Below are 25,364 nucleotides of genomic sequence, written 5' to 3' on the forward strand. Positions count from 1 at the left end.
AAATAAACTTTCCCTTCCTTGACTTTAAATTTATGTACTCTAGTTACCAACTCAATAACCAGCCTTTGATCCCTGTCATTATCAGAGCGAATCTCTGCTGCATTCTGTCTTCATGAAGTGTGACACCCAAAGCCACACACATTCTAACATCATTGCCTCTTTGTTTTAGTACCTATGCTGCTGTTTATATAAACTGGTAAGTATTGTGCAGTAGATAGCTGTTTTTATAAGTTTAGGAGTGGGTGGGGTAATCTGGCAGGGTTTGGGGTAAATTGGTGGGACTTGGATAATTTAGCGGTGAGGTTGGAGTAATCTGGCAGCAGAATGCGGGTAAATAATAGGACCTGATCCGGCTTGATTTCCATTTGCAAGATGAAAAGCTACTCCTCTTTTTCTGGTTTAATGCTTTGACAGATTAAGTGGATGCTTTTCCAACATATGGATCAGTTATTATCTCCTGCAAATCCCCGAAGCTGTCGATGAACCAGGCAGGGGCAGGATGGTAGCATAGTGGTTAGCACTATGGCTTCACAGCACCAGGGTCCCAGGGCTTAGGTTAGATGGGGTTGCTGGGTTCCGGGGATAGGGTGGAGGTGTGGACTTGGGTAGGGTGCTCTTTCCAAGAGCTGGTGCAGACTCGATGGGCCGAATGACCTCCTTCTGTACTGTAAATTCTATGATATGATTCTATGAATAGATTAGAGTACTACCTCTGCATTTCTGACATCCTGATCTTAACTGTGAAGTTGTTCCTCTGTCATCAGGTTCACAAAATTCTTCTCTCTTATGTCTTGACCATTCACGACTGCAAAAAAAACAAGAAACATTTTCTTAGCTCTTCATTAAATAAAAATCTTGTTAAAGTTCCAGGCTTGGAATTTGTCAAAAAAGAAACTAAGCTCTTTCATTCCACTCAAGACTTTAATACATAGGAGTGTTTTCCTTTGGAGGATCTATCAGGACATTACATCCAAAATGCTGCTGAAATTGAGCTAGTTATTCGACCGGTCAAATTAAAAAAAAAATAATTAATTAAATTTTTCCAATTAAGGGGCAATTTAGCCTGGCCAATCCACCTACTCTGCACATCTTTGGGTTGTGGGGGTGAGACCCACGCAGACACGGGGAGAATGTGCAAACTCCACACGGACAGTGACCTGGGGTCGTGGATAGCACGTTTAGAGAGGTAGTCACACTGCAGTCAGGCTGGTTTAGCACACTGGGCTAAATAGCTGGCTTTTAAAGCAGACCAAGGCAGGCCAGCAGCACAGTTCAATTCCCGTACCAGCCTCCCCGAACAGGCACCATAATGTGGCGACTCGGGGCTTTTCACAGTAACTTCATTTGAAGCCTACTTGTGACAATACGCGATTTTCATTTTTCAACTGAAGGGACCTGAGGAAGGAAGGGAATGGGTGACCACCAGACAGTCCAAGAAAAACAGGCAAGTAGTCCAGGAGTTCCCTGGGATCCTGCTCGCAAATTGGTATTCCATTTTGGAGACTGATGAGGCTGGTTTCTCCAGGGAGTGCGGACAGAACCAAACTTCTAACACCACAAGCAGCCTCTGTACAGGAGGGGGGGAAGTGAGGAAGAGCAATACTCATAGGGGATTCTATAGTCAGGGGAACAGATAGGTGCTACTGTGGCCGTCAATGTGACTCTAGGCTGGTGTGTTGCCTTCCTGGTGCCACGGTCCGGGATGTCACTGCAGGACTTCCTGAAGGGGGAGGGTGATGAGGCAGAGGTTGTGGTACATATTGGTACCGATGACATAGGTAGAAAGAGGGATGAGGTCTTACATCGAGAATTCAGGGAGCTAGGCAGTAGACTGAAAAGCAGGATCTCTTGGGTTGTAATCCGTGGATTACTCCTGGTGCCATGTGCTAGCAAGCTCAGAAATAGGAGAATGGCACAGATGAATGCGTGGCTTAAGAGTTGGTGAAGGAGGGAGGGATTTAGATTCCTGGATGACTGGGACCATGTCTGGGGACCTAACAAGTGGGACAATCTACATCTGAACCAGAGTGGGACTCCTTGAAGGTGGGTTTGCTAGTGCTATTGTGAGGAATTTAAACCAATTCTGCAGGGGGAGGGGGACACAGATTGTCAGCAGAATAGGAACAAGGCAGAATATAGTAAAGCTACCAAGTCAGAAGGAATACAGCTGTATTTAGTTTCAAGGGAGCCTGGAACATCAGGGCACTTAAGGTCCCAGTGAAAAGATCCACACTTAGCCCATCTGAAAAGCCTGAGGGCCGACATAATCTTCCTCTAAGAGACGCACATGAGGGAAAAGGACTGACTGATGGTAAGGAAGAGCTGGATGGGACAGACGAGACAAGGGCTAGGGGGGTGGTCATACTATTAAATAAGAGTACGACATTCACAGCGACAAAGAAGGTCACGGACCCGGGGAGGGGGGGGAGGGGGACACAGTAATTCATGGTTAGCGGTGCCCTGGCAGGGGCACCAGTGGTGCTTGTAAATGTGTACGTCCCTAACTGGGACAACGCAGACTTCATAAAGAAAACCATGACAGAAATCCCCAACATAGACTCCCACCGATTCATCATGGGGGAAACTTCGACCGCTTACAGAACCCACGGACGGACAGATCCAGCCCCAACTCAGGAAGGGGCTGGTTTATCACAGGGCTAAATCGCTTGCTTTTAAAGCAGACCAAGGCAGGCCAGCATCCCGGTTCAATTCCCGTACCAGCTTCCCCGAACAGGCGCCGGAATGTGGCGACTAGGGGCTTTTCACAGTAACTTCATTTGAAGCCTACTTGTGACAATAAGCGATTTTCATTTCATTTTCATTTCATTTCCAGGACAACAATCCTTCATAGAACAGATGGGGGCAGTGGACTCATGGAGTCTCACACACCCAAAGGACACCGATGGTAGGAGACATGTACATAGAAGGCAGAGTAGCGACCTTAGGACAAGCTCCAGTTCCTGAAAGGGAATGAGCTAAGGTACAACCAAATCAAGAACTTCCTCCACAAGGAAAAAACATTCCCCAGACACCAAAACACCCATTATTGGATAGACTACTTGTAGCACAATCAATCACTCACGAGGCGAGAAGAGATGAAGTCAATCGATGGCTTTATTACGCAGACTTGTTCCCAGCAGCGCGGTTACAGAATGCGGCTGCTGGGAGAACCCGGGTTCTTATACTCCACCTTGCTGGGTGAAGCCAGCAGGCGGCAGATCCAATCAGGACCCAGTGTCTGTCCACCAATAGCCTCTCGGCATCACTGGGTACTGTACTACCCCTAATACATACCACCACATTCACCCCTTGTTAAAAAAGAACCCGGCGGGGTGGTGGGTCGCATGGTGGTAGGGGTTTACAAGGTCGGTACTGGGATTCCATTAACACAGTGGCTATGCATCGATATCAGTGGTTAACTATTTACAATGCTGCTTTTACTGGGCTACTGAATTATTTACAGATTTTGCTTTGTCACGCAGATTCAATGAGTCGAGTGGATGCCCTGGTCGTCCTCACCGATCGTCTCAGCCCCGGTGGTGGTGCAGGCGCTGGCTCGGGCACTGTCATCTCTGGGAGCGTTGCGATGTTTGTTCCTGTTTCACTACTCCTGGGCGGGCACGGGAGGAGGACCGATCCACCCGGGAAGGGAGCGGCTGTGGGGTGTGCCGGCGGGAGGGAGGGGGTGATTGGTGTTGGGGGGGTGTGGGGAGCTCCGGCGGGCGCCAGGTCCCGCAGGGAGACCGTGTCCTGTCGGCCGTCGGGGTATGCCATGTAGGCGTATTGAGGGTTCGCATGGAGGAGATGAAACCTCTCGACCAACGGGTCCGATTTGTGCGCCCGCACATGCTTTCGGAGCAAGATGGGTCTTGGGGCCGCCAGCCAGGTCGGGAGTGACATTCTGGAGGAGGACTTCCTGGGGAAGACAAGGAGGCGCTCGTGAGGCATTTGATTAGTTGTGGTACACAGCGATGTCCAGATGGAGTGGAGGGCATCCGGGAGGACTTCCTGCCAATGGGAAACTGGGAGACTACTGGACCGTAGGGCCAGTAGGACCGTCTTCCAGACCGTACTGTTCTCCCTCTCTACCTGACCGTTCCCCCGGGGATTGTAACTGGTCTTCCTGCTCGAGGCGATGCCCTTGCTGAGCAGGAATTGACGCAGTTCGTCGCTCATGAAGGAGGACCCCCTATCGCTATGGATGTAGGCGGGGAAACCGAACAGTGTAAAGATGGTGCAGAGGGCTTTAATGACCGTGGCCGCGGTCATGTCGGGGCAGGGGATGGCGAAAAGGAAACGGGAGTATTCGTCAACCACGTTTAGGAAGTACGTGTTGCGATCGGTGGAGCGGAGGGGGCCTTTGAAGTCCAGACTGAGGCGCTCAAAGGGACGGGAAGCCTTTATCAGGTGCGCTCTATCTGGCCTGAAAAAGTGCGGCTTGCACTCTGCACAGATTTGGCAGTTCTTGGTGGCTGTTCGGACCTCCTCGACGGAGTCGGGGAGATTGCGGGTCTTCACGAAGTGGTAGAACCGAGTGAACCCTGGGTGACAGAGGTCCTCGTGGAGGGCTTGGAGACGGTCCACTTGTGCGTTGGCACATGTGCCGCGGGATAGGGCATCGGACGGCTCGTTCAGCTTTCCGGGACGATACAAGATCTCATAATTATATGTGGAGAGTTTGATCCTCCACCGCAAGATCTTGTCGTGCTTGATCTTGCCCCGCTGTGCATTATCGAACATGAAGGCTACCGACCGTTGGTCAGTGAGGAGAGTGAATCTCCTACCGGCCAGGTAGAATAGATGAGGGGGGATTTTCGGAGGTGGGATGCGTTCCCGCTGTCATTGGAGGGGCTGATATAGACGGTGAAAATGATGGTCCTCCTGAGGTTTCTGTTTGTCTTTCAGAGCTGCCTGATTTTTATCCCCAAGGCGTTTTTTAAAAAAGTAAATGCGGTGATCTTGGGATTTGTGTGGGTAAAACCTCGCGGGTGAAGAAGGTGCTGCATGGAGGGGGCTGCATGGAGCAGGCTGCATGGAGAGGGCTGCATGGAGGGGGCTGCATGGAGGGGGCTGCATGGAGGGGGCTGAATGGAGGGGGCTGCATGGAGGGGGCTGCATGGAGGGGGCTGCATGGAGGGGGCTGCATGGAGGGGGCTGGCTCTTCTGAATTTCATAAATTATTATTAGGTGGCGAATATAGCAATGGTCAGGAAGTGGGTAGTGTGGGAGGGGTCAGTTTGGGAGCGGGTGGAGGCAGCCTCGTGTAAAGACACGAGTTTGGGGGCACTGTTAACGGCACCTCTGCCGTTCTCGCCGGCTGGGTACTCCACAAGCCCGGTAGTGGTGGCAGCTCTGAGGGTGTGGGGACAGTGGCGGCAGCACATGGGGCACTGATATGTGGTAACCAACGGTTTGCTCCGGGGGGGGGGGGGGGGGGAGAGTTAGATGGGGGGTTCCAAGGGTGGCAGCGGGCGGGGATCAAGAGATTTGGAGATCTTTTTATTGATGAGGGCTTCCCAAGCTTTGAGGAGGAATTTGAGCTGCCAGGAAGGAATGCGTTCTGGTATTTGCAGGTGAGGGATTTTGTGCGCAGGCAGATTTCGACCTTCCTGCACCTGCCGCCCCAGGGGCTACAGGATATGGTGGCGTTGAGAGGAGATGGGGAGGGGAAGGTTTCAGAGATCTACAAGGAACTGATGGAGTGGGAGGGAGCCCCGATAGGGGACCATAAGACACAGGAGCAGAATTATGTCACACGGCCCATCGAGTCTGTTCTGCCGTTCAATCATGGCTGATATTTTTCTCATCCTCACATCCTCATTCTCCTGCCTTCTCCCCATAACCCCCGGATCCCCTTATTGATCAAAAACCCATCTATCTCTGTCAGAAAGACACTCAGTGATTTGGCCTCCACAGCCTTCTACGGCAGAGTTCCACAGATTCACCACCCTCTGGCTGAAGAAATTCCTCCTCATCTCTGTTTTAAAGGATTGTCCCTTTAATCTGAGATTGTGTCCTCCACTTCTAGTTTTCCCTCCGAGTGGAAACATCCTCTCCAAGTCCACTCCACACGTGAAGAGAAAGTGAGAAGAAGAGCTGCGTGGGGAGTTGGAGGCCGGATTATGGGGAGAAGGCCCTGAGGTGAGTCAATGTATCCTCGTCTTGTGTCAGGCTTAGCCTGATACAATTCAAGGTGGTCCACAGGGCATACATGATGGTGGCCTGGATGAGCAGGGGTGGAGGATAGGTGCACCAGTGGAAAGGGGGCTGGGGAAGGATGTCCTTTTCTGTAAGCCATGTTGGCTGGGGTTTGTTACTGGGATGGGTGGTTATATTGTTTTGTTCTTGTTGATACCTGACGGTTAAAATTGTTAAAATGATAAATGCCTGAATAAAATATTTTCTAAAAAAAAATAAACAGTTTTTGAGTTTTATTTGCCTGCAAGTCATTGGAGCAGTCCAGAGCCAAAGATCTTGAAAACTTTATAAGAATTCTTGGTTAATTCACTTATGTTGTGACTGGTTCAAGGGGGGCTGGAATTGACTACACCCTAGCCCAGGGTGTGTAACACTATGTTACAGCTCCCCAGTCTAGTGTAAAGAGTTGCAGATCGGCACGAGGAAGTGTTGTGGTGATGCATTTCAAGGGTGAGGAGTTTTTGGGGTTGAGGAGTGTTTTGGGGGAGGAATGTTTGGGGGTAATGGGCATTGAGGAATGAAGAGCTTTTGGGGTGAGGATTATTAGCGGTGAGGAATAATTTGGTCTGTTTGGGATTTATAATGGGTACAGTGCCTGTTGGCAACACTGGGAGTGGTAACAGGAGGAGAGTGAGAAGGGCGGCAGTTGGGTTTGGAGAAATGACCACCCTCAGAGAAACAGTTTACGGCGCTGGTGAATGGACAGCACGGTAGCATTGTGGATGGACAGACAGCACGGTAGCACCGTGGGGCAGCACGGTAGCATTGTGGATAGCACAATTGCTTCACAGCTCCAGGGTCCCAGGTTCGATTCTGGCTTGTCTGTGCGGAGTCTGCACATCCTCCCCGTGTGTGCGTGGGATTCCTCCGGGTGCTCCGGTTTCCTCCCACAGTCCAAAGATGTGCAGGTTAGGTGGATTGACATTGGGTAGGGTGCTCTTTCCAAGAGCCGGTGCAGACTCGATGGGCTGAATGGCCTCCTTCTGCATTGTAAAAATTCTAAAATTCTATGAAAGCCCACAAGAACAATACAGAGATTTGAAGTGCAGCCAAATAAATGGGTTGTAGCATATGACAAATGGTGAGTAATGAATAATGCAGGACATCAGCTTCTGTAATAAATAATATACTCACTTGAATTAGCTGTGTCCATCAGATTCTGTAAGAGATCAAGGGTTACACGTTCTGCTTTCCTTGTATTTGGGCGTAGAATGCCTGGTGTTCTCATTGACTCTGGTGGAGAGAATATTTCATTGGTACCTGGGCATGTAACCAGCTCATACCATTAAATTTAGTGCCAGGATGAAAGTTTCCACTGTGTTCAAATTTGGGTGCAACACCAGTAAGGATGTATTAGCCATAGTGCAACTTAGATTACCAATGCCTCTGTTTAAAACATTAAATTGAGGACAAATTGCATGAAAATTGTACTCCAGGTGTTTAGAAGTTTGGCGACTGACCTAAAACTGCATTTAAGCCTTTCAAAAGACTTGCTAGAGTATATAAAGCAATAATTATGGATGGGATGTTACAGCCTCATCACAGCGAAGCGGGGCTGTAAAATACGTCGAGCTGTTCAAATGTGCATTAACTTTGGTGGCTCCACAAACCCCCGTCAGCAGGAGGGGCTGAGTCGTGGACAGAGCCCAGTCCATCACGCCAACCTGCCTCCCATCCATTGACTCTGTCTACACCTCCCGCTGCCTGGGGAAAGCGGGCAGCGTAATGAAAGATCCCTCCCACCCGGGCTATTCTCTCTTCCAACTTCTTCCATCGGGCAGGAGATACACAAATCTTAGAACACGCACTAACAGATTCAAAAACAGCTTCTTCCCCGCTGTTACCATACTTCTAAATACCCTCTTATGGGCTGAACTAATCGCTCCACACATCTTCTCTACTGTTGTTAGCTCTCTACTTGGTATGCTTCACTCGATGTCTGTGTCTATGCATTTACATTGTGTTTATCGTATGTCCTATGTATTTTCATGTATGGAACGATCTGCCTGGACTGTACACAGAACAATACTTTGTACCTCGGTACACATGACAATAAATCTAAATCTATGGGTGCCATCTTCTGGCCTTATTACGCTCTCGCTCAAGCGAAACGAGGCCGGTGAATAGCGGGAGAGGCCAAAAACGAGATCCGCGCCAGGCACCAAACAGTTTGCGATGCAACCGGCCGCTCCTGTAGGCGAAATCGGGATCTCTCTGTAGTGTGGCGATAAACCAATTATCACCGATTAAGCCCCATTTCCACACAATTAACGGGAGCCACCCCATATCCACCAGCCTCCCGTCATTCAGTGGCTGGCAAGTGCTCACGCTGGCGCTGATAAGTACTCCTTTTCAAAAATGTGAACCTGGCAGAAGGGCTTCTGTGGGGAGCCGAAGAGGTGAGTAGCCATCTTTGGTCACAGGCAAAGAGCTCGGGGGCACTGGACCTGCTGCCCCTGTACTCTGTGGGGGATGGGGGACCCTCCACCGCTGGGGGCGGTGGACCCTCCGCAGGGGCGGGCAACCTTGGGAGGGTGAGGGGGTGCTGTGGGGGGGGGGGAGGGGGGGGGGCAACCACTTGCAGCACCACCATACCAATCCCTGGATCATGTGTATACATTCTGGGGGCAACCCTTGTCCCTGCCCATCTGCCCCAATAACACCTACCGACTGCCGAGGCCTCTGGCCGTGCATCTGAAGGCTATAGCCTCCATGGAATTGGCAATCATGGTTAAGTGAGCACTTCACACAACCCAAATGTATTCCCGTGTGTGGGTGGGCCATGTAGCATGTGGGAGTCATTGCCTAGCATCCCAATCACACCACAATGCATGGACTGTCAGTATGCCTGAACATTGCGGGAGGCAACACCACACACGCATCAGCCAACATCCGAACACCCAGGGGATGGAACACAGCTCCAGGGAACATGTCCATGGCCAGAGGATGGATTAGTGTCACGGCGAGGGGACTAGCGCCTGGTCCAGTTGACGTTGTGAGCAGGTATCTGGGGTCCGGTGAGGGGGGGCACGCTATGGCGGGAGTGCGTGGGCAGGGAGTCCCGGGTGGGGGGGTATCAATGGGGGAATAGAGGGTCCCGGGGTGGGAGCCACCGCTGTTTGTCAGTCTAACACCCTCTCACAATTCCTTACAGATGTTGAACACGATGACAGGGATTTTGGACCCAGCAGAACTTGTCCTAGTGGTGCTGGTGCTACGCGATGCAGCCAGACGCCGGAGAAGACATCAGAAGCAGCATCAGCAGATGCTCGAGGCGGCAGCCCGACCCACACATTGAGGACTCGGCTGCCCATCAGGCTAGGGAGAGACCCAGAGGTGGAGTGCTGCAATGACCCTGGGTCATGACGAACAAATGACAGACAGCTGCAGGATTGGATTTGTTTATTGTCACGTGTACAGAGGTACAGTGAAAAGTATTTTTCTGCGAGCAGCTCAAACACATCATTAAGTACATGAAAAGAAACTAAAAGAAAAAGAAAATACATAATTGGGCAACACAAGGTCCACAATGTAAATACATAGGCACTGATATCGGGTGCAGCATACAGAGTGTAGTGTTAATCAGGTCAGTCCATAAGAGGGTCGCTTAGGAGTCTGGTAATAGTGGGGAAGAAGCTGTTTCTGAATCTGTTAGTGCGTGTTCTCAAACTTTTGTATCTCCTGCCCAATGGAAGAAGTTGGAAGAGTGAGTAAGCCGGGTGGGAAGGGTCTTTGATTATGCTGCCCGCTTTCCCCAGGCAGCGGGAGGTCTAGATAGAGTCAATGGATGGGAGGCAGGTACGTGTGATGGACTGGGCTATGTTCATAACTCTCTGAAGTTTCTTGCCACCTTGGGCCGAGCAGTTGCCATACCAGGCTGTGATGCAGCCCGATAGAATGCTTTCTAGGGTGCATCTGTAACAGTTGGTAAGAGTCAATGTGCACATGCCGAATTTCCTTAGTTTCCTGAGGAAGTATAGGTGCTGTTGTGCTTTCTTGGTGGTAGCGTCGACATAGGTGGACCAGGTCAGATTTTGAAGCTGTTAACCATCTCCACCTTGGCCCCGTTGATGCAGACAGTACAGTATATTGAAGTCAATGACCAGCTCTTTAGTTTTGCTGGCATTGAGGGAGAGATTGTTGTCGTTGCACCACTCCACTAGGTTCTCTATCTCACTCCTGTATCCAGACACATCGTTATTCGAGATCCGACCCACTATGGTCGTGTCGTCAGCAAATTTGTAGATGGTGTTGGAACCAAATTTTGCCACGCAGTCATGTGTGTACAGGGAATATAGTAGGGGGTTAAGTACGCTGCCTTGCGGGACCCCGGTAATGAGGACTATTGTGGAGGAGGTGTTGTTTATTCTTACTGATTGTGGTCTGTGGGTCAGAAGTCGAGGATCCAGTTGCAGAGTGAGGAGCCAAGTCCTAGGTTTTGGAGCTTTGATATGAGCTTGGCTGGGGTTATGGTGTTGAAGGCAGAGCTGTAGTCAATAAATAGGAGTCTGATGTAGGAGTCCTTGTTGTTGAGATGCTCTAAGGATGAGTGTAGGGCCAGGGAGATGGCATCTGCTGTGGACCGGTTGCGGCGGTATGCGAATTGCAGTGGATCAAGGCTTTCTGGGAGTATGGAGTTGATGCGCTTCATGATCAACCTCTTGAAGCACTTCATTACGACTGAAGTCAGGGCAACTGGACGGTAGTCATTGAGGCACGTTGCCTGGTTCTTCTTTGGCACCGCTATGATGGTGGTCTTCTTGAAGCAAGTGAGGACCTCGGAATGGAGTAGGGACAGGTTAAAGATGTCCGCGAACACATCTGCCAGCTGGTCCGTGCAGGCTCTGAATGCACGGCCAGAGATCCTGTCCGGACCCGTCGCCTTCCGAGGGTTCACTTTCAGAAGGCCGATCTGACTTCGGAAGCTGTGACGGTGGGTATGTGGGTGTTTGGGGCTGCTGAGGCACAGCGGACCGATGGATTCCTGCTCGATCCGAGCATAGAATGCATTGAGTTCATCGGGGAGGGGTGCGATTCTGCCAGAGATACTGCTCGGCTTTGCTTTGTAGCCTGTTATGTTGTTTAGGCCTTGCCACAACCGACGAGAGTCTGTAACGCTAGTCAGTGATTCTTGCTTGGTCTGGTATTCTCTCTTGGCATCATTGCTTTGCGGAGGTCATACTTGGATTTCTTGTATAGGTCAGGGCTGCCTCAGACCTCACTGACCTTCAGTAGGGAGTCAATCTTGCGATTATTGATTTTGGTTGATGTTGATTTGGGGGGATTCCATGATGGTAATACCACTGATTATCAAGGGGCGATGGTTAGATCCTCTCTTGTAGGAGACGGTCATTGCCTGGCAAATGTGTGTCGTGGATGATACTTGCCACTTGTCAGCCCAAGCCTGGATATTGTCCAGGTCTTGTTGCACATGGACTGCTTGATTATCTAAGAAGTCGCGAATGATGCTGAACGTTGTGCAATAATAGAATCATAAAAAAGCTACAACACAGGAGGCCATTCCTTCCCTCGGACACCCTTTCTAATTCCATCTTCCTGCACCTGGTCCATAGCCCTGCAGCTTAGAGCACTTTCAGGTACCGTTTAAAAGAGTTTAGGGTCTCTGCCTCCACCACCAACTCGGGCAGCGAATTCCAGACTCCCATTACTCTCTGCATATAAAAGTTTTTCCTCATGTCCCCTCTACACCTTCTTCAACTTATCTTGAATCTACGGCTGGGATTCTCCCTTCTGGGGGCTAAGTCCCCACGCCGGCGGCAAAACCGGCACCAACCACTCCAGCATCAACAGCCCCCTTTCGGGGGCTAGGTGGACGGCGGAGAGGTTGGCGCCGCTCTACCCGGCGCCGAAGGGCCGGTGTGAGTTCGCGCAAGCGCGGTACAGCCGGCATGATCTCGCGCATGCGCTGAACATTCTGCTCATGCGCAGACTGGCCGGAGCCCTATAGGGCCCGGCGCGGAAGAAAGAAGTCCTCCCACAGAACAGGCCCACCCACAGATTGGTGGGCCCTGATTGTGGGCCAGTCCACCGTGCTCCCCCCCCCCCGGGGTCGGATCCCCCCGTGCTCCCCCGAGGACCACCCCTGCATACTCACCTGCTAGGTACCGCCATGCGTGTGGTGAGTAATTCACGCCGGCGGGACTGGTGAAAAATGGATGGCTGCTCGGCTCATCGGGGCCCAGAGAATCGCTGACAACGGCCCCTGACCGGCGTGGCGGGAATTCGCCGCCCCCTGAAAAACGGCACCGGAGAATAGGGCAGCTGGCGTCGGGGCGGGATTCTCGCCTCCGACGGGGATTCTCTGACCCGGTGGGGGTGGTTGGAGAATCCTGATCTTTGTCCCTGGTTCTAGAATTCTCCACCAAGGGAAACACTTTTATCCTGTCCACCCTATCCCTTCCCCTCAGAATTTTGTACACCTCAATTAAGTCACTCCTCAGCCATTTTTGTTCCAAGGAAAATAACCCCAACCTGTCCAATCTCTCCTCGTAGCCACATTTTTCCAGCCCTGGCAACATTCTCGTAAACCTCCTCTGCACTCTCTCCAGAGCAATAACGTCCTTCCTGTAATTTGGCAACCAGAACTGCACACAATACTCCAGTTGTGGTCTCACCAGTGTTTTAGACAATTCCAACATTATATCCTTACTTTTATATTCTATACCTCTGCCAGTGAAGGAGAGCATTCCATTTGCTTTCTTAACAACCTTGTCTACTTGAACTGCTGCATTTAGGGACCTGTGTACCTGTACGCCAAGATCTCTCACTTAATTTACCCTTAGTATATTCCCATTTATTGTTTACTCCCTATAACTGTTTGACCTCCCTAAATGCTGACCTCATACCTCTCTGTGTTAAATTCCATCTGCCACTTTATCGCCTACTCCACCAATCTATCTGTTCGTTTTGAAGATCATAGCTATCCTCTACACTGTCCACCACCCAGCCAATCTTTATGTCATCTGCAAATTTCCCAATCATACTCCCCACGTTCACGTCCAGACCGTTAAAATATAACACAAACTTGTCAAATGCCTTGCTAAGATCCATGTACATCACATCCACTGCACTGCCTTCATCAACCCTTCTTGTCACTTCCTCAAAGAGTTTGATTAAATTTGTGAGGCAAGACCTTCCTTTAACAAATCCATGCTGACTCTCCCTGACTAGTCCATGCTTTTCTTTTTTAAATTTTTAAAAAATTCTCTTCCTTTTTCACATTTTCTCCCACATTTACATCCATCAACAATAAACAATAATCAGCAAGATATGTCAGTCCCCATAATAACAATGATCCCATCTACCCACCAACCCCCAAACCTCAACCTGCATGTTTACATAAACAAATGACAAAAAGGAATCAGGGTTTACCCGTAGTCACCCTTAATCTACACAGCCCCCCTCCCCCCCCACCCTCCACCCCACCCCCCACCCCAGGTCTCCAGCTCCTCCCGTCCACTGTCTCTTGTAAAACTCCTCCTCCCAACCTCGGTTCCTTCCCCCCAACTTTCCACCCCGGCTAGACCACTCGGACCCTATTCTGCCAGGCTCCGATGGCCGCAGCCCCTCTCCCCACCTCACTCCCGTTCACTGGCCGGCTTAAACCGGCCAGCGTTGAGGCCCCCGCCCGGGTCCCTTTCCCACTTGCCCGGCCCTACGAAAGCCCAAAGATCCCCTTTTAGCACACAAACCCCGCATATCCACTTACACCCCAAAGAACTCTAATTTCGAGTGACAGTCCCGTCCCTTCCCTTGTCCAAATATATACCACATTGGCTCCTTTAGTCTCTACACCTGCACGCAGTGATACAAAAAAGAAGAAAATACAGTCATGAGGTTACATCGGCACTTGGCCATTCCTCAATTTGTCAGTTCTGCCACAGTCCTTCTGCTTTCGCAAACTCCTCCGCTGCTTCCGCCGTTCCAAAATAAAAGTCCCTGATCTTGTAAGTCACCCTCAGCTTCGCTGGATATACTATGCCGCGCCGCACCTTGCTAATGTACAGTGCCCTCTTCACCCGGTTGAAGGCAGCCCGCCTCCTTGCCAGCTCCACCGTAAAGTCCTGGTATACACGTATACCAGCTCCAGCCCACTGCACCACCCGCTTCTGCTTGGCCCAGCTCAGGACCTTCTCCTTCACCCTGTACCTACGGAAGCACAGAGTCACTGCCCTTGATGGCTCACTCGCCTTTGGTACAGGCCTCCACGACCGATGAGCCCGATCCAGTTCATATCGGGAGGGATCCTCCCCCTCCCCCAATAGTTTTGCCAGCATCGCGGCAAAATACTCAGTCGGCTTCGGTCCTTCAACTCCTTCGGGCAGCCCCACAATCCTCAAATTCTGTCGCCTGGATCTGTTTTCCAGATCTTCCATTTTTCCTCGCAGATCCTTGTTAGTATCCATCACCTTCCGCATCTCTTTCCCCATTGAGGCAAGTTGATCACCGTGCTGCAATAACGTCTCCTTCACTTCCTTCAGCGCCTCCCCTTGCTCTCGCACCTCCGCCACTGCGCTCGCCACCTCCGTCCTCACCGGGGAAACCGCCTCCTCCACCAGCACACTCAAAACCTCCCTCATCTCCTTCCTCACCGTCTCCATGCATTTCGCAATCTGCACCAACTGCTTTTCAAATTCCGCAGCCATCACCTTAGTTATTTCTTCAGCCGTAAGCAGTGCGGCCTTTCCTGGTGCTCCAGCCTCCATTTTTCCTGGTGACCTCGCGGTGACCTTTCCACTCCCCGACGGACCTCCAGCTGTTTTTTTTCCGGCCGTTTTTCTTTGTTCTTTTTTTCCTCCTGTGTCTTCACTGTGCCTCCTCCGTGCCTTCTCCCTGCTTCTGCCGCCTCCGCGGACCCTGGGACCAGGCTTAAAGCCCCGAAAATGCCGTTCCCGAACGGGAGCCCTCCATTGTGCGGCCGCCTCCCGCCGTCACCGGAAGTCAGTCCATGCTTTTCTATGTGACAGTTAATCCTATCTCTCAGGATTGATTCTACTAATTTGGCCATTTACAAACATCCCCAATTCTGACCTTATGATGGAAGGGGGGTCATTGATGAAGCAGCTGGTTGGACCCAGGACACTACCCTGAGGAATCCTCCAGTGATGTCCTGAAGCTGCGATGATTGACCTCAAATCATCACAACCATCTTCCTTTGTGTCAGGTATGACTTCAACTCGCAGCGAGTTTCCCCCCGATTCCCACTATCACCAGTTTTGCTCGGGCTCTTTGATGTCATACTCAGTCAAATGCTGCCTTGATGTCAAGGGCATTCAGCTCTTATGTCCATGTTTGAACCAAGGCTGAAATTAGGTCAGGAGCTGAGTGACCCTGGCGGAACCCAAACTGAGCGTTCGTGAGCAGGTTATCGCTGAATAAATTTAGAGTACCGAATTATTTTTTTTCCATTTAAGGGACAATTTAACGTAGCCAATCCACCTGCACATTTTTGGGTTGTGGGGGTGAGACCCACGCACACGGGGAGAATGTGCAAACACCACACAGATATTGACCCGGGGTCGGGATCGAACCCCTCAGCGTCGTGAGGCAGTAGTGCTAACCACTGTGCCACCGTGCCGCCCTTTGATAACACTGTTGATGACTCCTTCGATCACTTTGCTGATGATGGAGAGTAGACTGATAGGGCGGTAATTGGATTTGTCTTGTTTCTTCTGTACAGGACATACCTGGTCCATTTTCCACATTGCCGGGTAGACGCCAGTGTTGTAGCTGTACTGGAACAGATTGGCTAGGTATACGACAAGTTCTGGAGTACAAGTCTTCAGTACTATTGTCAGGGCCCATAGTTTTTGCAGTATCCAGTGCCTTCAGCTATTTCTTAATATCACATGGAGTGAATCATATTGGCTGAAGACTGACATCTGTGATGCTGGTGACCTCTGGAGGCGACCGAGATGGATCATCCACTTGGCACTTCTGGCTGAAGATTGTTGCGAATGCCTCAGCCTTGTCCTTTGCACATATGTGCTGTGCTCCTCCATCATTGAGGATGGGGATATTTGTGGAGCTTCCTCCTCCAGTGAGTTGTTTAATTGTCCACCAGCATTCACAGCTGGATATGGCAGGACTGCAGAGCTTAGATCTGATGCATTCATTGTGCAATTGCTTCGCTCTGTCTGTTACTTGCTGCTTATGCTGTTTGACACAACTAGTCCTGTGTTGTAGCTTCACCAGGTTAACACCTCATTTTTCAGTATGCCTGATGTTGCTCCTGGCATGCTCTCCTGCACTCTTCATTGAACCAGGGTTGATTCCCTGGCTTGGTGGTAATGGTAAAGTGGGGGATATGCCGGGCCATGAGGTTTCTGATCATGGTTGAATATGATTCTGCTGATGCTGCTGGCCCACAGTGCCTAATGGATGCCCAGTCCTGAGTTGCTAGATGTGTTCGAAGTCTATCCCATTTAGCACGATGGTAGTGCCACACAACACGATGGAAGGTATCCTCAATGTGAAGACAGGACTTTGTCTCCACAAGGACTGTGTGATGGTCACACCTACTGATACTGTCATGGACAAATGCATCTGCAACAGGCAACTTGGTGAGGATGAGGTCAAGTATGTTTTTCCCTAAAAGTGAGGTTTTTGCAATCCAGGCAAGGGGGCAGGAGAGGAGATGCCATTCAAGGTGGTGGGAGGGAGCTTGAGGTACTTGGGTATCCAGGTGGCACGGGAATGGGGACAGCTCCACAAATTGAATCTGGGTAGGCTAGTAGAGCAGATGAAGGGAGACCTCCGGAGGTGGAACGGGCTCCCGCTGTCTCTGGCGGGGAGGGTAGACTGTGAAAATGACAGTCCTCCCGAGGTTGCTGTTTGTTTTTTAGTGTCTCCCAACTTTTATCCCCAAGGTGTTTTATAGGAAGTTGAATGCGGTAATTTTGGGATTTATTTGGGCCTGTAAAATCCCGCAGGTGAGGAAGGTGATGCTGGAGCGGGGGCATGGGGAGGGGGGCTGGCTCTTCCAAACTTTATCAACTATTACTGGGTGGCGAATATATCGATGGTCAGTGTTGCTAACTTTTGGTTGGTTCTTAATTTGGCTCTATTTAATCACGTTTGCTCAAGAGTCGTCAGGTTCCTTTCGACACCGCCACAAGGTTCAGAACCGAATACTGATCAATGACTCGATACACCAGTTAGTAAGTTCAAAAGCAATGCTCATTTATTTACACACAGTCAAATCTACTCATGCATAAACTCTACAAACTAAACTACCACTGTTAATAAAGCCTATACTTAGCTTTGGGCGCCCACTCAGTCAGAGGAACAATGGCCGTTGCTCGGTTCTGAGGCTGCTGGGTTGAGCTGTTTACAGGGTAGCAACTAGGTGCGTCTATCTCGTAGCGTGCATTGAATTGGAACTTACTTGGTCTGCTGTAGCTGCTAGGCAGGTCTCTCTCTTCGCTCAGAGCCAAAGCCAAAAGAGGCGTTCTCCCTTGGGGATACCTTTTATACCCAAAAGGGCTTCACGCGCTTTTGGGTGGGCCTTGAACATGGCCTCAACTAATTGGGCCTTTCCCAATCATCGGTATCGATTTTCCTCCAATAGAAGGGTGGTTCCCTGATTGCTGGGCGTGTCCTGGTGACTGTCAGTCAGCTTTGTCTTCGCTTCTTCTGGCGCCGGGGAGTCTGTCATAACATTGTGTATCTAAATGTTTCCCTTTTGTCCCCGGAGATGGCTCATTCGTATGTAAATCGTTTGGTACTTTCTGTCCTGTCTGAGCGTTTAAGGTTCTAATCAACAGACAGAGCTTGCACCTGCTTGTTTCTTAGCATTGTCCAATTTTCCCTGCAGTCTTTGCAAATGTCCATTTTGTAATCGGGACATGGCCATCCCAGATGGCTACACACCCTCCTTGTGATCCTCAACGCGAAGCGTGAAGGATCACATTACCATGGCGTCTTCATCCTCTGATCCCCGGAGCACCCATGCTTAGGCTCTACACTGTCCTATCCTATGCAACACAATTTTACCTAAACCATTTTAAATACATTCATTATCAAAAAATTCTACGGGACGCTATGACATTAATACATGCATTACAGAAAAATAAAAAACTGGAACCTCTAACTATTCTCAATAAACTATCCTCATTTAAACAATCCAAAATTACAAACAATCCAAAAATAATCTATACATCTTACACTGTATAAAATAGCAGCACACAAATTTCTCTGGCCTGTCAGTCAGACACAGAGGTTTACATCTCTTTATTCCGCAGAATACATAAAGAAAAATGTATGCTCTTTAATCCGTCCCAATGGGTTCGGGGGTCTGGTGAAATCTGAAAATGGGGGACCTAAATCCGTATACCGGGGTGCGAGAGCGATATGCTCTGTTTCGCCATTTCCTGACTCTAAACATTTCCACGACACTGCAAAGTATCGTCAGCACTAAGAGTGCTTCGACTACATATGAGAGTGAGTACCAGGTGATAAACTTATCACACCAGGTCGGGGTATTGCTAGCTGTTGCTGGGCTAGTTATCTCGGGGTTCCGAGTATTACAGGGGTGAGAGTCATTTACGGTTTGTGTGGTAGGGGTCAGGGGGGTAGCGTCCGCACGCAACTGAAGGGATCCCGCTAAGATCCATGTAAACACAAAGGCTGTCTTCATCTTTGTCGGACTTCTTTGTCTTCCTCTGTGGTTCCTGGAGTTCTGTGAACACAAGCATAATTTCTGTTATTATCTCGCTTAAGATCTCATATGCCTGTCTGTCGTCCTTTACTGCCAATTTCCCTTTAAAATTGGTCACCATCTGTGACTCCCTCATTTAAAAAAAAAACCAAATATTTGGACAAGACATCGAAGAAAATACTGCCGTCCTGCAAGCCGTCTCGCAGCTTGTGTGATTTACCATCCCAGTGTTTGAGGATGTAAATAGCAGAGGGAAGCAACCTAAGGGTTGCCAAAACCAAACAAAAGAATTTTGAACATAACGAGCCAAAATGGGGTGCGTATGGACCGCGGCGGGTAAGAAATGGTTGGAATCCCCGGGTAGGACGGTGATCAATGCCGTATATGCTCTACCCGAGCGTAGCTGATCAGAGGGGGGTCCTCAGGCAGGGCGGGGATCAATGCCGTTTCTCCACTGCCTGAGCAACGGGTAAGAATGTGGTCGTCGTGGGGGGCTGCCTTTCGAATTACGAGAGCAACTATGAGTCGGGTTCTGTCGACAGACTAGTTCCTCTGAACTATTGTCTGGGACAAACTTGTTCCATTAACAAGTTTCTGGGGACAAACTAGATCCTCTTAACAGCCATTGGCCGTCAAAGGGGGTGGTGACATGGGGCCGTGAAAAACTTTCCGAGTTTACACACAACACTTAACAATAACACTAACGAACAAACATTCAACAACCATGGTGCAGGTTCCATCAGAAAGGACACCGTATCTCTCCTTCGGTTCCTTTTTTCTCCCATCATCTGGACACCTCACTGCTCAATAGCGAACAGGGTCACAAAGGGATTCGGGGAGTCAGACTCTAAGTCATCATCTTCCCCCGGCTGCCAAACTCTTGTCTGTAGTAACCGTGCTAAAGCTGCTTGGGGCGAATTGGGGTCCATCTCACCATTCCGGATGAGCCTGAACGAATTGTCTCGGTGCCAGAGGTTGGAGCTACTATGCTTCAATCCATAATCGTCGGGCGGTGGGTCTGGGTCAGGGGCTTTGATATAAGTGATTTCAAATGGGTTGGTAGAATCATGCTCAGATTCACTGGGAGTGGTGCCTGGTGCAGGGGTGTAGTCGTCACATGGTGTGCTGTGGCTGTCGTCATCGTGATCGCTATCACTGTCGCTGTTGCTGCTGGTTGAGGGAAGGGAGAGGCGGGGTCGTGCCTCTGGGGGCGGAGTTGAAGTCGTGTCTGAGGGCGGGCTGGAGTGGTTGGGGGAGGGTAGGAATACATCATCTGTGGGCGTGGCGTGATCGTCTGCTGCTGCGAGCAGGATGTGGTGTGTGTGCTTATTCTGTGAGCCATAAGCCGTGAGCTGGTTTATATGAAACCACACAGACTTACCATTGGGATAGGTTATTTTGTATACTGAGGGGCTGACTTTGTCTGAAATGGAGTATGGTCCGGAAAATTTTTGGGAGAGGAATGAACTGGGGTCGTAAAGAGAAAGCATAACTTGTTGCCCTACTGTAAACTCAGTGGCGTGTACTGTTCTGTCAAAACAGGCCTTGTTCTGTTTCTTCCTGGTTCCAAGTCTCACTGCTGCGGCGAGTTGGGCTGCCTTTATGTTCTGTACTAGTTGTGTGACCGCGTTTTCATCTGTGAGAGCTGTAACTGCTGGGCTGGCCAAATCCAGTCCTAGTAAATACTCAGTGCCTTTCATGGGGTGTCCGGTCATGAGGGTGTGGTGGGTGTAACCTGTGGATGTAGATATTGTGTTTCTTAAAAACATCAAAGCAAATGGGAGTACTGAATCCCAGGTGCTATTATTTTGCTGAACCATATTCCTGAGGGTGGCTTTCAATGTCCTATTCATTCGTTATACAATACCACTTGACTGGGGGTGGAATGCAATATGGAACTTTTGTGTAATTTCGAAAATCGTGAGGACGTTTTTCATTACACGTCCGGTGAAATGGGAGCATTGATCGGACTCTATACTGCGTGGGAGGCCCCATCTTGTAAAGATGTGGTGTGTTAATATTTTAGCCGTCGTCTTGGCCGTATTAGTTCTTGACGGAAATGCTACCACCCATTTTGTGAAGGTGTCTATGACCAACAACACTTACTTGTAACCATTTCTGCACGGGGGTAGGGGTCCTATATAATCTATCTGGAGATTTGTCCAGGGTCCATTAACGGGGCGGGTATGGCTAAGTTGAGCCTTTTTAGCATATCTGTCCGGATTGTTCTGGGCACAGATTAAACAATTCTCTACGTAGTGTGTGACATTGATTTTTAAATCAGGCCACCAGCAAAGCGATCTAAGGTGGGCTAGGGTGGGTTCAATTCCTTGGTGTCCATGATTGTCATGGAACTGACAAATGATCTGGTTCCTGTCCTGGCTGGGAACTATATAAATGCCATCCTTTAAAATCACACCGTCGCGTGTGGTGATTGCGTTTCTAAACTTGTCGTACGGGACTGGGAAGGTTCCCTTTAAAACTTCCCTGAGTTTCTCGTCCTCTTTCTGGGCCTTCGCTAAATCCTGATTGTTGGTCTGTGAGGCCTGAACTGCGTGTACTGGGGCGCTTTCGGGGGGGGGGTTTCCAAAAATAACCATGCCTGGAGCCTGCCTTCGCTAGGGCGTCTGCTTTAACGTTTCCAGGGGGGGAAGAACGGTGATGACTGCGAACCTTAATTATTCCGTATTTCCTATCCTTCGCTGTCTCTAAGATATGGCTGAGTAATGGGGCTGAGGGTAGGGGTTTACCGTCCGCGGAAACAAATCCTCTTGTTTCCCAGAGTGGTAGGAACTCTGTCAAACTATTACAGACATACAAGCTGTCTGAATAGATGTCTGCTGGGGTCGGGAACGAGTCTGGGTGGTCTACAATATACACAATTGCTGCCAGCTCTGCTGTCTGCGAGCCTAAGTGTCCTGGCAACTTCAAGGAAATTTCATCTAGGGCGCGTCCCTGCGCGTCCTCTACATATATACCGCAACCAGTAATTCTCTCTCCATTTAACACTGTGGATGAGCCATCCACATAAATCTTTAGGGGTGCGCACGTGTCTGTGGGCTGGGGTCTCTGGGGTGTGCTACCTGTTTTCCTGTGGGGGTTTTGGGAATAAATGGGCCTGTGTTCTGTTTTGTGGTGATGATCTCACATTCGTGAGGGGTGCCTGCATACTGCAAATTATCGGCAAGGAATGTGTGGGTTTTGGTTTTCTTTACCGTGATGTCCCGTCCCTGTAAAAGAAGGGTCCAACGGGCTGCGCGGATTTGGCTGACTGTGCCATCTTTAAGTCGGCCGTCTAACAATAGCTGTGTCGGTGTGTGTTCTGTGAGGATGGTGATGGGGAAGAGTCCTGTAATGTATGCGAAGTATTGCACTGCCCAAAAAATGTGAGCAGGTGCCTTTCACAGGCAGAAAATCCTTGATTTACGGGATCTAACATGCATGAGGCGTATTCTACGGGGCGTAACTGGTCGTGGCGTTCCTGGAGGAGCACGGCCGAAAGGGTCCGGTCGGTGCTTGCTACCTCTATAGCATACGGGGAAAGTGGATCTGGGAGCTGTAGTGCGGGGGCTGTGCTGAGTGCTGTTTTTAAAGCGTCCACGGTATCTGTATGCTGTGGAAGCCATTCCCAAGGTGCCTGCTTCTTGAGAAGTTCGGATAGGGGCGCTGCTTTAGTGGCGAAACCGTCAATATGGTTTCGGCAGTAACCAACTAGTCCTAAAAATGACCGGAGGGCTGAGACATTGTGGGGAAGGGGCAATTTGATGATCGAGTCATTTCTCTTGTGCTCGATCTCGCGTATACCATGAGTGATCACTGTTCCCAAGTAAATCATTTTTTCTTTCAGAATCTGGGCCTTCTGGGGTTGACTTTCCATCCAATTTCTTTTAGGAGTGCTAGGAGTTCGGCGAGAAGCGAAATGTTCTCTCCCTTTGTGCCTGTCTGTCGTAACAAGTCGTCTACATACTGGACCAGACAATCGGGGCGGGAAAATTTTGCTAAACCATTTGCCAGCTGTCGGTGGAAAATGGAGGGGGAGTTGTGGAAGCTTTGTGGAAGGCACGTCCACGTGCACTGCTGCCCTTGGAATGTAAAGGTGAATTTGTACTGGCACGCTTTAGCCAATGGAATGGACCAGTAGCCATTACTAATGTCCAAAACCGAATTTTTTTTTGACTGGAGTCCCTGTTTGAGCATGGTCTCGGGACTCGTGGCTATGGTGGGGGCTGCTGCAGGGGTCACTTTGTTCAGTTCCTGGTAATCAATGGTCAGTCGCCATGATCCATCCGGTTTCCTGACGAGCCAAATCGGTGCGTTGTTTGTGGAGGCTACTGATCTGAGTACACCTTGATCCAGCAAACTCTCTATTACTTTGGAGATTTCTCCCTCTGCTTTCTGGGGAAATCCGTACTGCTTCTGGGATTTAGGGTCAGGACCTGTAATGTTCACAAAGCCAGTCAAACTGCCACAGTTGTGTTTGTGCTGTGCAAATGCTGCTTTATGTTCCTGCAGGACTGCCCTAACTTGTTTGTCTGCACTAATGTCTCGAGGGTCGAACCAGAAGTCTCCGACCGAGCTAATCCTATTTATGTATTCACCTACTGTGAGCGTGGCGGGGGCTCGTGCTGCCTTTGCCATTTTCCAAACACACTTGTTCACTGGGTCGAAAGAAAGGTTATGGGAGCTCATGAAATTGATCCCAAGGATATGTTCTGCTGTCTGGGGCAGATCAACTAAAACTACGGGGTGCTTGGTTGTGATGTTCCCTATCTGTATTGCTATATGGGGCTGTGATGTGTCCCTGTTGTAAATGGCCTGTAAAACCGCTGAGTGTAATGGTGTCTGTTGTGGGCCATGTGTCTCACTGGAACATCGTGGAGGAATTGAGTGTGGTGCGGGACCCTCCTGTGTCCCAAAGAAATTCCACGGGTTGTCCCCGAACTTTGCCTGCTACTACCGGTCTACCGGACTTGTCCCAAAGGGTGTCGCAGACCCTATTCTTGTTTAGGGTGCCTGTCTGGTGGTTTCTCTGCTGCTTCTGGGACGTGTTCTTAGGACACGTGCAAAGTATCCTAGCTGTCCACAATTATAACATTCCTGAGCTTTGGGCTGGGGTTGGCTGTTCCTGCCCTCATTTACCCATGCGGGGTTCTGGTGTGCCTTAACAGGGTTCATTTCTACCTGAAAGTTGCCACCCAGGTTGAGAGGGTTGTTAAGAAGGCGTACGGTGTGTTAGCTTTTATTGGTAGAGGGATTGAGTTTCGGAGCCATGAGGTCATGTTGCAGCTGTACAAAACTCTGGTGCGGCCGCATTTGGAGTATTGCGTGCAATTCTGGTCACCGTATTCTAGGAACGATGTGGAAGCATTGGAAAGGGTGCAGAGGAGATTTACCAGAATGTTGCCTGGTATGGAGAGAAGATCTTATGAGGAAAGACTGAGGGACTTGAGGCTGTTTTCGTTAGAGAGAAGAAGGTTAAGAAGTGACTTAATTGAGGCATACAAGATGATCAGAGGATTGGATAGGGTAGACAGTGAGAGCCTTTTTCCCCGGATGGTGATGTCTAGCACGAGGGGACATAGCTTTAAGTTGAGGGGAGATAGGTATAAGACAGATGTCAGAGATAGGTTCTTTACTCAGAGAGTAGTAAGGGGGTGGAATGCCCTGCCTGCAACAGTAGTGGACTCGCCAACACTAAGGGCATTCAAATGGTCATTGGATAGACATATGGACGATAAGGGAATAGTGTAGATGGGCTTTAGAGTGGTTTCACAGGTCGGCGCAACATCGAGGGCCGAAGGGCCTGTACTGCGCTGTAATGTTCTATGTTCTATGCTCTTCATCGGGTGTTATAAATGCGGTTTTGCCTGCAATTGATTGCTCCCAGGCGCGGGACAATTTCTTCAAAACCCATTTTTCATTGTGGGCCTCATCTGAGGGGTCATAATTTGCGCAAGCTTTTCGTCCTGCTTCTCTAGTGTGGGAGATTAGAATTCGGGTCCATTTGGCCATATGATGTGGGGACAAATGGGCACGGGCGAACTCTCCAAAAACTGTGGTAAAGTGAATCCACAAACATCCAGCAAACACTGTGGGGTGCTCTGTCTTCTTTTGTTTACACTTATTTAGGCCTTCTACGGGGTCTCCTCTGTTAAAGCCGATCGCATCAAGGATCGCTGTGTGCATCTCTTGGAGCGTGCCTCCTCCTACATTCTGTGGGTCGGGAAGGGCTGCTACGACTGAAGGGTCGAGGCTTAAAACTGTGAGCTTCATTTGCTCCTTTTCGTCCAGGCCGTACATGGTAGCCTGCTGTCTGACTTTCGCGAAAAATTGGTGGGGGTCGGATGTGGGAAGGAAGGGTGTAATTTTTCCATACGCGTCCCGTAATTGGGTCACGGTTAACGGGGTTGTGTAAAGGAAATCTGCTTCTCCTTCTCCTGCGGTGTGTGGTCACAGGATTCATGGGGGTGTGTTCTGCCTGTTCGGT

At 49.9% G+C, this 25,364-nt stretch overlaps 1 protein-coding gene across 9 annotated transcripts in view; it reads right to left on the reverse strand.

The window, feature by feature from the left end:
- The window catches only part of LOC140387046 (uncharacterized), a 262,462-nt gene that overhangs the window by 13,366 nt on the left and 223,732 nt on the right, over positions 1-25,364 (reverse strand). For 5 of the 9 annotated variants that reach the window (XM_072470051.1, XM_072470050.1, XM_072470049.1 and 2 more), the window contains 2 exons: positions 7,333-7,431; positions 3,116-3,916 (listed from right to left, as the gene is read on the reverse strand). In XM_072470051.1, coding sequence (XP_072326152.1) covers positions 3,567-3,916; positions 7,333-7,431 — 449 coding nt within the window. In that variant the 3' untranslated portion in view covers positions 3,116-3,566. Of the gene's footprint in view, positions 1-710; positions 806-3,115; positions 3,917-7,332; positions 7,432-25,364 lie in introns of those variants that run through there. The other 4 variants (XM_072470052.1, XM_072470053.1, XM_072470055.1 and 1 more) reach the window with 2 other exon arrangements.

This window comes from Scyliorhinus torazame, chromosome 12 (genome assembly GCF_047496885.1).
Source record: "Scyliorhinus torazame isolate Kashiwa2021f chromosome 12, sScyTor2.1, whole genome shotgun sequence".
NCBI lineage: Eukaryota > Metazoa > Chordata > Chondrichthyes > Carcharhiniformes > Scyliorhinidae > Scyliorhinus > Scyliorhinus torazame.